This window comes from Ictidomys tridecemlineatus, chromosome 3, assembly GCF_052094955.1.
Source record: "Ictidomys tridecemlineatus isolate mIctTri1 chromosome 3, mIctTri1.hap1, whole genome shotgun sequence".
NCBI classification, from domain to species: domain Eukaryota; kingdom Metazoa; phylum Chordata; class Mammalia; order Rodentia; family Sciuridae; genus Ictidomys; species Ictidomys tridecemlineatus.
The window spans coordinates 168,249,539-168,262,671 of record NC_135479.1 but is presented as its reverse complement, the minus strand read 5'-3'; the positions used below and the strand labels follow the sequence as shown (position 1 = coordinate 168,262,671).

At 32.8% G+C, this 13,133-nt stretch overlaps 2 protein-coding genes across 2 annotated transcripts; both read left to right on the top strand.

Moving 5' to 3' along the window:
- Positions 1-2,591: 2,591 nt before the first annotated feature.
- Positions 2,592-3,560, top strand: LOC101965963 (olfactory receptor 5H18). Its single transcript, XM_005336773.2, has one exon. The coding sequence runs from the start codon at positions 2,625-2,627 to the stop codon at positions 3,558-3,560; it is 936 nt and encodes a 311-aa protein (XP_005336830.1). The 5' UTR covers positions 2,592-2,624.
- Positions 3,561-11,914: 8,354 nt separating this feature from the next.
- LOC101966260 (olfactory receptor 5H8) lies at positions 11,915-12,853 on the top strand. The gene has a single exon (XM_005336774.2). The coding sequence runs from the start codon at positions 11,924-11,926 to the stop codon at positions 12,851-12,853; it is 930 nt and encodes a 309-aa protein (XP_005336831.2). The 5' UTR covers positions 11,915-11,923.
- The last annotated feature ends 280 nt before the right edge of the window (positions 12,854-13,133 follow it).

The following is a 13,133-nucleotide window of genomic DNA, read 5'->3' as shown; positions in this document are numbered from 1 at the left end:
TTCAGTCACTCCTGGGGAATTGCAGTTCTCCAGGTCTGTTTCTCCAGACAAAACCATAAAGTTATACAACTTGTTGACTCTTGCGTTCAAAGCAAAATTATATAAGCAATAATTTCCTTCACTTGGAAAATGGAGCTTTGAAAATGAATCCATGTGCAAAGAATTGTTACCTGTATTCTTGTCACTTGTGTGCTAGTATGAAATAATTCTACTTTTGAAAATCTGACACTTTTGAAGGATCTCCATAATTTCTTAGAAGATACTGGTAAAAGATAAATTGTTTTATAATGTTAATTATTATTTGTAAAGAAGGTTTGAGATTTATAAGTTTAAGGTTTATGAACTTAATAAGTTAAAATTTGGTTTCCAGAATTCAGAAATTGCCATGGGTGCACGGTAAATAAAAAATTAGTAGTCAGATTTAATTTTTATGTCATATCTGGATAAACAAAATATAGCTGTAAGATAAATTAATTGTGGATTGGCTCTTGAAGGACTTCTGCATTATTGCCTTTATTAAAAGCATGTGAACATGTGAATCAAAGCACTGTAGCAATGACTATCTTATTAACCCATCAATAATGACTTTATAAGTTCTGGTGAACTAGAATATTAAAGGAATCAGAACTAAGTTTAGAGATTCAAGGCACATTGATTCTTAGATAAGAAATATTTGTGAAGATTCTTTTACTTTGAGTAATTATATTTTCTGACTATAACTTTTAAGTCCAATTAAGTAAACATGAACTCTTCTCTACTTTCCCCTCTTCTGAAAATATTTATAGGTCTAATATCTATAGTATACAGATCTATTATAAGGAATAATAATGAAGGGTGACACAGAGACAAGGTACAGGTGCAGGGAAGGTAGCAGAGTGGCTCTTTGTCTGAGGGGCCATGTTCATTTACACCAATAGCTTACACTGGCTCAGTAGTACCATAACTACATTATTTTTAGAGTTAGATTCTGCAGTTACAATATACAATGTTAGGAGCTTTGTGGAGGTTGCAAGAAAGTCCACTGAAGTTACTGTCAGGCAGGCAGATCCAGAAGCACCAGAGCTTAGTGAAAGATTGTAGTTATAAAGCAAGCAAGTTCCTTTATTTCCAGGAGTTATGTGCCTATGATCAAGGTTTTTTTTTTTTTTAAAAAAAGTATATTGGTGGAGGAGAATTGATAAAATTGTACTTTTATCAAAACAGCCTTCAATTATCTTCCATATTAATTACTTAAATTGATGGAAACTATTTGGAGGAATTAAGACATAGAAACAAGAACATTGCTATAGTGGCCAGGTATCCCATGTCTTTTACATGGAAGTTTCCCAGCAGCCAGGCATTCCGTACCTTTGCATAGAAATTTCCTAGCCACCAAGCATGCCACAATCTTGAAGTTTATCAGAGAACCCAATACCAAACACAGAACCTCTACAATCTATAAATTAAATATATTCCATTCAAAAATATATATAATGTATATATATTGATCTATAAAATGAATAAGATATATTCAATGATATCATATCACTATATCATATATAGGTCATATATATAGTAAATATACAATATACAAAATATTCATATTATAATAACATAATATTTGGAGATATAAATATTGTAATATATGTACAATTGAATATTTATAGAAGTATACATATCTTTCTTTAAATATTTTTTATATATAGCAATAGTAATTGCATAAATGTGCAAGTACATCAGGAATATGCAGAGCAGAACATGTCCCCATTTACTTGTCAAGTATGCATGATTTGGAAAGTACCCATGTAAAACTCAACTTGAAAATTATCAATTATTCTGTAATTTGTGGTTCCATGGAAGGAAATTCATTCCATATATAATTTTACTTTTATAGTAAAAGTAAAAAATAAAATAAAAGAAGTAAAAGTAAGTACAGTTATTGACACATATTCTTTATATTTTCTATGCCTGAATCTGGCCTTTGGTTCATTTTATTCTTCTAAAATAAACTGATGGAGAAGAAAGTGCTCTCAAATGAAACCAGAAAGATTTCTAGGGAAATTTAGTTCTAGTTGCTGTATTAAGTATAGTTTAAACATTTAAATATAGAAAGAAATTTTAGGCAGTGTAAATATATTTATGAACAAGATAAAATTTAAAGTCAGTCTCCTAATAATAAATGAATGCCATAGAAAATACACTTTGAAAATAAAAGACGGGTCCTGCAGTCCTTGACGATCTGTAAGTCCAGTGAGAACAAATTCTCAGATACTATTTTCACACTGAATATGTGACTAAGTCCTAGTGACTACATTCTGACAACTTTGAAATTTATTTATTATCTACATCACTCCCAGTGTCTTGTCACACACCAACTGATCATTCTATGTGCACTTAATCACCTCGGGAACATTTTCAGAGTAGATTATTTCATCGTATTTTTTATAATTGAAGTAAAGATATTTGTTTCTATTTCTTAATTTTTTCAAATAGTTTCCATCAATTTGAGTAATTAACATGAAATAAAATTAAAAGGCTGTTTTGATGAAAGTATAGTTTTATCAACTCTCTTCTGCTAATATACAATTTAAAATCCTAGTGATTTTTTTCTTTACATTTATTTCATTTTATTTCAGGGTACATCTATGGAGGACATGGAAAAGAAAAATGTGACGTTGCTGACTGAATTTGTTCTCACAGGACTTACAGATCGCCAAGGACTGAAGGTCCCATTGTTCTTGCTGTTCTTGATGATATACCTCATCACCATTGTGGGGAATCTTGGTCTGATTGCTCTCATCTGGAATGACCCTCACCTTCACATCCCCATGTACTTGTTCCTGGGGAGTTTAGCATTTGTAGATGCTTGGATATCATCCACTGTGACCCCCAATATGTTGGTCAACTTGTTAGCCAAGAGCAAATCAATATCCCTCTCTGAATGCATGATACAATTTTTTGCCTTTGCATTTGGTGGAACTACAGAATGCTTTCTCTTAGGAACAATGGCTTATGATCGCTATGTAGCAATATGCAAACCATTGCTTTATCCAGTAATTATGACTAATAGACTATGTATCCGACTATTAGTCTTATCATTTGTAGGTGGCTTTCTTCATTCCCTAATTCATGAAGGCTTTTTATTCAGATTAACCTTTTGTAATTCTAACATAATACATCACTTTTATTGTGACATTATACCATTGTTTAAGATTTCCTGTACTGACCCTTCTATTAATTTTCTAATGGTATTTATTTTGTCTGGCTCAATTCAAGTATTCACCATTGTGATTGTTCTGGTTTCTTATACACTAGTTCTCTTTACAATTTTAAAAAAGAAGTCTGTCAAAGGCATGAGGAAAGCATTCTCCACCTGTGGAGCCCATCTCTTATCTGTGTCTTTATACTATGGTCCTCTTCTCTTCATGTATGTTCTCCCTGCATCTCAACAAGCAGATAATGGTATGATGGACTCTTTATTTTACACAGTCATAATCCCTGTATTAAATCCAATTATCTACAGCCTGAGAAATAAGCAAGTCATGGATTCACTGACAAAAATACTGAAGAAAAATATTTAGATCTTATAGCAATATCTCTTTTTCCTTTACAACAAAACTCACAGAATTTTTCCAGTGTCTTTGTTTTGGAAAATGTTCCAAGCTTTTTGTAATCATAATTGTCTTGCTTTTATTTTATTCTCATTAAATAAATCTCTCAAGTATTTTAATGTCTTAAGGTGAGATCCCTAATAAAATCCTTAAAATAGTGGTATTTTAATTTGAAAACATTCAAAGAGTTTTAATCAAACTTTCATCCCATACTAAATGCTAAATAATTAAGTCAGGAAACAAATGAGAATATTTTACTAACTTATGTGTTCTTCGTGTGACCTTATTAATTCATTAAGTACTAAAATAGCATAATTTAGTTCCGAATGTCTTAAGTAGATATTTAATACAGTTGATAGTGCTGTATAGGTTGGTGATTCATTTCACAGTTGTTCTATTTTGTTGTCAGGTTTGTGTTGAGCAGATGAAAATCTCAGAAAATCTACTGGTCCTACATAATTCCTTTTTGTTAGTTTATTGAGAATTAGTGAATCTTTACCTTGTATAAAGTCAACTAATATATCTCATGGAGAGATAAATAGAAATTAGAATGTAATTATTAAAAAAGTTTGACAGTGAAGGCAGCAATTCTAAAAGGATGCTCTTAGCTCAGTCTGTTTTATGAGAAAGAAGATGAGTCTATCTTTGTTCATGATGTCTTTAAAGGCATTTTGCAGCCTTATCTGTAGGATACCAAGCAATGTGAAAAGGTTTATTAATTCAGAAAGCTAACATATGAGACTGAAGGATAAAGAGTATAGATGTAGAAATGAAAAGTGTTAGGATGTGAAGAAAATTGTGTCAGCCTTCTAGAAATTAAAAAGAAAAAAATAAAGCAAGCAAGAAAATTAACTAGGCAACATCTCAAAATTGTTAACATGTATTACCAAAAACCAGTGGCTTTATATGTGTATTATCAAAGGCCAGATAAAGTGAAGAAGATATAATGTTGTAGTGCCCAGTGTGTATCTGGGAAAGACATGAAAACGAGTTAGCTTGAATGTTTAGGGGCCTGAAAAGTCCTTACTCTTTAGCTTCCTCAGAATCCATACTCTTTATAATGAGTGTGAGTGAGTCATTTTCATTTCCATCTGTCTGTCCTCTTTTTTTTCTTTTTTTTTTTTTGTACTAGAGATTGAACCCAGCAGGACTTAACTACTGAGCCACATCCCAAGCTCCCCTCCCCTTTTGTTTTTATACAGGGTTTCACTAAATTGCTTAGCGCCTCTCTAAATTGCTGAAGCTGACTTTGAACTTGTGATCCTCCTGGCTCAGCCTCCTGAGCCACTCTGTTTTTCCTCTTACTACTGAAATTCCATACACATTCCTACTGACACCAATCAGGATTTCATTTTAAAAACTATTTACCTGTGTGTTTTGCAAAATTCTAGTTACTTATTGCCTTCATTTGGCTTATACCTTCTTTCCCAAATGCTGCAGCCAGATAAGTCTTACTATACATAAGATTAAATTTCATCCTTCTTTAGCACATTTTGGTAAATTACCTTGCTACTAGATTACATACATATATGGTATATAAATCTAGATCTCAATGCATATACATGATTATAAATATGTAGGTATGTAGATTTCTTCTTGTGAATGTATATATTGTATGTATGCATGTATTCTTTAACCTGTGTTTGCTCACCCTGAATTTTGTGATATTTTCTCCAAAATAACCTTGTCATAACTCTGGCATCACTTTCTCTAAAATTCTAAGGCAATCTATGTTATAACCAAAATGTGTTACTGAAAGCCTCTGGACGAACTTTACTTTCTCTTCTATATGCTTTTGTTCATACGGTTATCTCCAGAGAAAATTCCTTGCTGTTTCAATATTCCGCTAATTAATTTACAATTGAAATGGTATTCTTTCCTAGGGTCTACCTCAAATGTTATATCTTCTATAAAAACATGGTTGTTCCACTCAAATTGACCTAACAAGTATATATAAAATAGTTGACAGTGTTGTCCATAAAAAATTTCCAGGTTACCTTGAAGAAGAATAGATTTTACTTCTTGTTCCCTGAATCAATCTGCACAAATGCATGATACAATGGTCTTGTATAATATCTTATACAAGGAAAAGATAATCAATGTACCAAATATTTGCCCATAATATATCTTACAAAAGATTTGTATATAGGTAGGATGCATGACAAGCTCTCAACATACAAAGCAAATTTAATAACTCAATTAAAAATAGAAAAAGATGCAAAGGGAAGACTCATTGAAGAAGGACACCAAAAACTGCTTAACATAATTAGACATCTAGTACATGCAAGTAAAAGCCACTGTGATATCACAATTTTCTTATTAAAATCAATTCAGATCAAGATATTAAAAAGATCCCTGATCTTTTTAGTGAAAAATAGGCAACAAAGTGACTTAAGAAATAATTATGCACTTTTTAAGGGAGAAGTCACTTTTATGTGAAATTATGGTTAGGATAATCACTACCTAATTAAGCACATCAAATTGTTTACTCCACCTTTCTTCAGGGTATTCACGGTGAATCCATTTTTATATATGCCATTTCATTGTCAACATATTTCCTTTTCCACTGGAAAAATTCTAAGGAATTAAGATAATTGATTAATGAGTCTTTCCCAAAATATGGCCTTTCTTCTTCCACTTATCAGTGAAGGTGAAGTTAAAACAACAATATGAATTAACTGTGAGGCTATTTACATACACTATTCAAATACAAAATCTAAAAGCTAATACAATTAAATCATGATTATTTTCCTGAACAAATGTTTATTTACAAGTTCTGTTAATACTCAAAGGGAAAACCTGGGCATGTGACTCTGTAAAAACTCCTCAAAAGTTTTTCTCTAAATTAGAGTAAACAGCAAAAACCCTTTCCTAGCAATCTCAGCCCCATGTAATCTTATGTGCACTGCCTCCCAGGGCCATATTTGATCTCTCCCTGAATGAACAGGAACCTCTAATAATCACCTGCCTGTTCCAAGTGTCCACAGTCATAACTGTGTAGGAAATAAATGACTCTTGAACCCCAGTTTTTAATAGTTATACTTTTAAAAACAGAATCTGCATTTTAGCAAGGTCTTCATGAAATTTATAGGCATTGAAACAGAAGTGTATGCTACCTCCCATAGAGATCTCTTGTCTTTTCTCTTCATTTGCTCCTACCTTTGACCTTAGCTTAGTAAAATTTCTCATTAGTTTCAGGCTTAAACTAATTGGATAGGGTACATGTGAAAATGAGCTAGTTTTCATAATGATGATTTTATTATTTTCTGATTCTTGAATGGAATTTAGATTTTTGGCCATATTAAAATCACATGTTCATTAGATCTTATGAAGTCATACAAATCAGTACACTCAGAACAAAATGTATATAGACTAGACTTTTTCTCAACATGTCAGAAGTTCTATTTGGGGTGCATTGTGGTGGCAAACAGTATAATACCCATTGTTAGAGCTAAAACTTTCTGTAGTGATGTAATGTTTATAATTCCAGTCTGTAATACCCTGAGGAACAATTTTAGCTTCTCTGTAGCATGTCCAAACATACAATACACAATGAAAAGACTCACTGTGTCCTAAAGGAAATTCTCAGGTTCTCTTGGGCATTTAGTTTTCCACTCCTTCCTCATCAGCCAAAAGCACATAGGTGTGCAATTGGTGGACTCTTTCTTAAAGCACACATTTATATACATAGGGTGGCTCAACTTGGAAAATCAAACCTCCAAGATGAATTGGTATCCCAAGAATTGCTACCTATATTTTTGTAGTTTTTATATTGCAATTGTATTTTTTCTGTTTTTCTTACTTTACACAGCCTAAACTTTAAGGATCTCCACAATTTCATTCAAGGCATGGATAAGACAGAAATTATTTCTGTAATATTCATTATTTTTCACATGAAAAGTTTAAAATTTTGTTAATTTATAATAATTTGTATTTGAACTTACAAAATGCCCAAAAGGTAAGTGAGAATTGAATACTATTAGTGAATCATCTGTGTATTTACTCTGTTTTCATGACTTGATAAACAAAAGAGCTAGCTGAATGACTGATTTGTTCCTCCTAATGATGTTTTATTACCTTGTTAACCTAACTCTAAAAACTTTAAAGGATATATTTTGATGAATCAGAACAATAATTTAAAACTGGGTTTAAAGATTCAATCATAATTTTTTTTTATAAGTCTTGGTTAATTTTGACAAGAAGATTCATTCTTTAAGGAAACATATACTCTGATTAAAAAATTCAAGTTATCAGTTGAACATTAGCTCCTCTGTTCTTTCACTCATTTTCCAAAATATATATATTAAATATGAACGTACACAAACACAGTACATATCTTATATATGTACATGTTTGAAATCAGAAAATATGAATCAAATGTCCATGTTGTGCTCTCTATCCAGGATTTATGACCTAAAAAAGTATCCACACATAAACATACTTGAGAATTTCCAATTATTTTGTGATTTGAGATTGCACAGAACAAAGTCCACCCAAAATTAAAATATATTGACCACTGAAATTATTGGTATTGATCATTTATACAGCCAGCTTCAGCTTGAAACCTTGACTCTACATTATCTACTAAAAGATGATTGTTGGAGATGAAAATGTGCTCAAAGTAAATCTGCTAGGCAAGACAATTACAAACTAGGTTAATGTATAAGTAGAGGCCATTTTATTCAGGCACAGTGGATTTCCTAATTAGGAGATGCAGGATCAATTAAAAAAAAAAACCCAAGCCAGTAATCCACTGGAGACAAAGGGAGACAGTCTTATATAACATTAAAATGTGATAAGGTACATACAGCTGAACCATTCTTCAAAATACAAAGATTAAGTAAGTTCAGCTGTTTGGTAAATGACACAAATTAGGGTTATCATAAATTGTGTAGGTCCTTTGAAATGTCCAGGTCAGGGACAAGATGGCCACTCTGTTCTTAATCCTTATAGGATATTGGGAAAATCTCCCTCCTGGCACATTCAATTTTCATCATGGTATCTGTGAGACAACCCACCCTCTATCCACAAATTTCTAAGTTTGGAAAACAATATTTACCTATCTTTGACCACCCAGCTAAAGAAAATTAAAAGGATATAGAAGCAATGTGCAGAGGTAAAATGGCAGAATAGCAGAATGGCAGAAAAGCAGAAAAGCCCCTTGTCCAAGCAGCCAGCTTTATTTATATCAATAGGTTACATTAGGTCACTGTAGCACAGCATTGTTTATTGTGTCATTAGGCAGGTTACAGAGTTAGCAACATTTCTAGCTTATTCTTTACTTACTTATTATAGTTGCAAATGGGTAATGTTAGGAGTTTTGTGTGGCTCTCAAGGAAGTTCATTGTTTAAAGTTACTGTTATGTGGACAGGTTCAGGCCCAGTGGAGCTTGGTGAAACATTGTGGTTGTCTAACAGGAGTGTTTCTTTATTCCCAGGAGCTGAATGCCTGAGACCAAGGATGAGGCTGATAAGACTGTAGCACAGAGCCTCCCATGCAGGTCATTGCCACAGCAGTTAGGCATTGCATATGTATTAGTTACCTTACTAGTTCCTGGGGGAAACTGCAGAATATTCTAAGGGTGGAAAACAAGGTGCCTATTACCCCCCAGGGAGTTTGCTCACCAGAAGAATGCTGTCCTGTACATTTTCACAGCCAGAATCTTTATACCTCACAGTCTTTTTATTTTTTATTTTTTTAAATTTTGTACCAGGGATGAAACCCAGGGGTGCACTTAACCATTAAGCCACATCCCTAGCTCTTTTTTATGAGACAGGGTCTTGCTAAGTTATTTGAGGTCTCACTTAAGTTGTGAAAGTTAACTTTGAACTTTTGGTCCTTCTGTCTCAGCATCCTCAGTTGTTGGGATTGCATCAGCCTCCTGAGCTTCTGGGATTAAAGTTATGCACCACTGTGCCTGACCCAGCAGTCATGTTGATTTTTTTTTTTTGTTGTTATCAAAACAAACAAAACTTCTAGTGTAAATCACTTCTAATTACTACAATAACAAAGAAACTTTTAAATAAGAAAACAACTTTTAGGCAGTGCTAGTATATTTAAGAGAAAAATAATTACTAATGAAAATTTAAAAATCAAATCTTTCTTTCATATACAAATTTTATTGGAAATTAAACTTTGAATTGTAACAGTAAATAATTTGCAACTTTTAATGAACTGCAGAGTTAAGATGTTTATTTTCTCTCAAGTCTCTGAAACTTTCTTTTTAATTTTTACTTAGCCTTTCTTTTATTCTTTCTTTATTCCTCTTCTCTGCCTCATATTTCACATACTTATCCATGTATATACTCTTTATTTTCTTCCTATTTCTTTTCTTTTTTTTTCTTTATAAAACTCAAATTTTAAAACGTATCCTTTCCCTTCTCCTTTTCCTGTCTTTTCTTCTCCTTACTATGGAATACTTTCATTGCAAATTCTTACAATATAAATGTTTTGCATTTGTCTATGGCAGTAAACAATGGACAATGCTTCATGTCACTTGTAATCCTTACTGTAGGGCCAGTTGTTTTGCATACAGTCTTTGTTATTCTCTGACCTTTATCTATACCCAACTGGACAACGCCCTTACTAAAGCCACCTCCAATCTCTTATTTTCATAGTCAGGGATCTCTGTTGAATCATTGTCCTAATGGAACAGTTGCTCATCTTCCTCTTTTTATGTCCAATCATGTCAGTCAGTTTTCCTCCTGTTTTTCTGATCACTATGTCAGAACATTGTTTTAGTCTCTCTCTTTTCTCTTTTCATTTGAACTTGACTCTTGGTTACAATAGGAAATGAGTTTATGTATGTATATTGGTGCTCTATCATAAAAAAGCTAGGGAGATTGGAGGAATAAATTGCAAAAACTGGGCATGAACAGAATGAAGTACTGCAATCTATCAGCAGCCAAAATCATTTTCCAACACTGGTTCAATGAAGGCTGCTGTTACTTCTGTAGAACTTTATATAATGTTATAGCTAATGCTTTTAATTCCTTTGTTGAGTGTGGGACACATTTACTGGAGTCTTGATATTCCTACCTTGGCTACAGTTCCAATATTCTCTCTGATCCCTGTTCCTTTTACTATTCTACAAATTCCAAATGTATGATAGATTGGTCTTACTGGCCAAACTTAGGTTTAGTGCCCTTACACTAGGTGCAATAGGCTGGATTGTGAGTTTCTAGTGGTAGAGGGCAAATAGTCTCTGTCAATCATCAAGATTGATGTGGTAGAAAAGAAGATCAGCTGATGAACATCTATAAATGGTACATGAACACTTTATAACCTGATAAATATATGTTTCTTTGCTCTCTATTCCTCTTCCACATGACACACTCTTCAAAGTGTAGGACTTTCAATGACTCCTTTTTCATTATTTTTCCAATGATAGAGGTGTACTATTATTAATTATATGTCACTCAGATTTTTAGAGGATATTTCTTCCAAATATCTAAGAATATGAGTTCTCAATCTCATTTCAAGTCACCATGTGACTACATTATTTTTTACTGACAATTCTCCTTCTAATATGTCTTAGAGTCCTGTTGATTATATATTCTGAACTCTTTTGAATTAATTTCTCTTCCTCCTGATCACTCCTAAAGTCTTATCATACATGGGCAAAGCACTTTCCAGGTATGTGAAGCACCTGGATAGCATTTTAAAAAATAAACAGTCCTAGATCTCATTCTTGAACTACAGAATCCATTTCTATATTAATATCTCATACTCCATATTTTGGTGGTAAACCATCCTAGATATTTCAGATAAATAATCTGGTCTGGGATAATGAGCCAACAGAAATAGCTTCCTGATTAGTATACCTGAATCCTGTTACTTCTGTTGCAGGCTATTTTCTATAAGAATGGTATTTTAAAAAATTTACATGTCTATGTATCTTAAAAGTTTTCAATGCATGCCTATTGCCTGCTAAAGGTAGGTTAAATTTTCTCATGTCTTTGAGGTCGTTTTTTTAGTCCTGCATTTGGAAAGATCTGTTTCCTTGAACCTACATACATATGACAGACTCAGGATTTATCCAACATACTAACTTTTATGCACATAAATTTAGCACATGCTAAATGACTTTCCTTTTTTTCCTAAATCTGTTTATTTCTGGATATTCAATGCACTAAAATTATTGTGTATTCTTATCCTACAATTCTCTCCAAACACTTTCCATAGATTAGAGTGTAACAACCAACTATAAAGTATATGCTTATAAGCGTATGCTTTTTTTCAGTTTATCTCTAATAGTTTCACTTTATAAATACTTCTAGTATATTCCTTTTGCATTTATTGCATTTCATTTCAGGTGATTTCCAATGAAGATATGGAAAAGGACAATGCAACTTTGCTGACAGAGTTTGTTCTCACGGGACTCCCTCATCATCAAGAGTGGCAAATCCCCCTGTTCCTTATTTTCCTTGTGATATACCTCATCACCATGGTGGGGAACCTTGGTCTAATTTCTCTGATCTGGAAGGATGCTCACCTCCACATCCCCATGTACTTTTTTCTTGGTAATTTAGCCTTTGTAGATGCTTGGATATCATCCACAGTGACCCCAAATATGCTGGTCAATATGTTAGTCAAGAGCAACATGATCTCTCTCACTGAATGCAAGATTCAGTTCTTTTCCTTTGCAGTCAGTATAACCACAGAATGTTTTCTCCTGGCAGCAATGGCTTATGATCGATATGCAGCCATATGCCACCCTTTACATTATCCACTGATTATGACCAATAGACTATGCATACATCTAGTAGTTTTGTCATTTGTAGGTGGCTTTCTTCATGCCATACTTCATGAAAGTTTTTTATTGAAATTGACCTTCTGTAATTCCAACATAATACATCACTTTTACTGTGACATTGTAGCATTGCTAAAGATCTCCTGTACTGATCCTTCTATTAATTACCTATTAATTTTTATTTTCTCTGGTTCAGTTCAAGTTTTCAACATTGTGACTATACTCATCTCTTATACGTTTGTTCTCGTTACAATTTTAAAAACGAAGTCTGAGAAGGGTGTAAGAAAAGCCTTCTCCACCTGTGGAGCCCATCTCTTTTCTGTAACTTTATACTATGTCCCCCTTCTCTTCATGTATGTACATCCTGCATCTTCACAAGCAAATGATAAAGATATGATCTTTTCTGTCTTTTACATGGTTATAATTCCTGTGTTAAATCCCATTATCTATAGCCTGAGAAACAAGCAAGTCATAGATTCACTGACAAAAACCTTAAAGGGAAATGTTTAGATCTTATGCTAGAGTGCATTTTCCTTTTACCAAAAACAGTGGCAAACTCTTAAAAGATATTTGGGTATTTTTTAGGTTCATGTCAGATATATTTTGCTATTACAATTGTCTTCTTTTTAAAATGACTCAGTCATTAGTCATTTAAATATTTGTATATGCCCTGTAACAATATATAAGGAATTTAGTTAAGTGCTCAAGCTATACTACAATTAATAAAAAAAATGAAAACATTTTATAGGATTGTGTGGTCTTTAATGTTGTTTTATACATGGAAAAGATC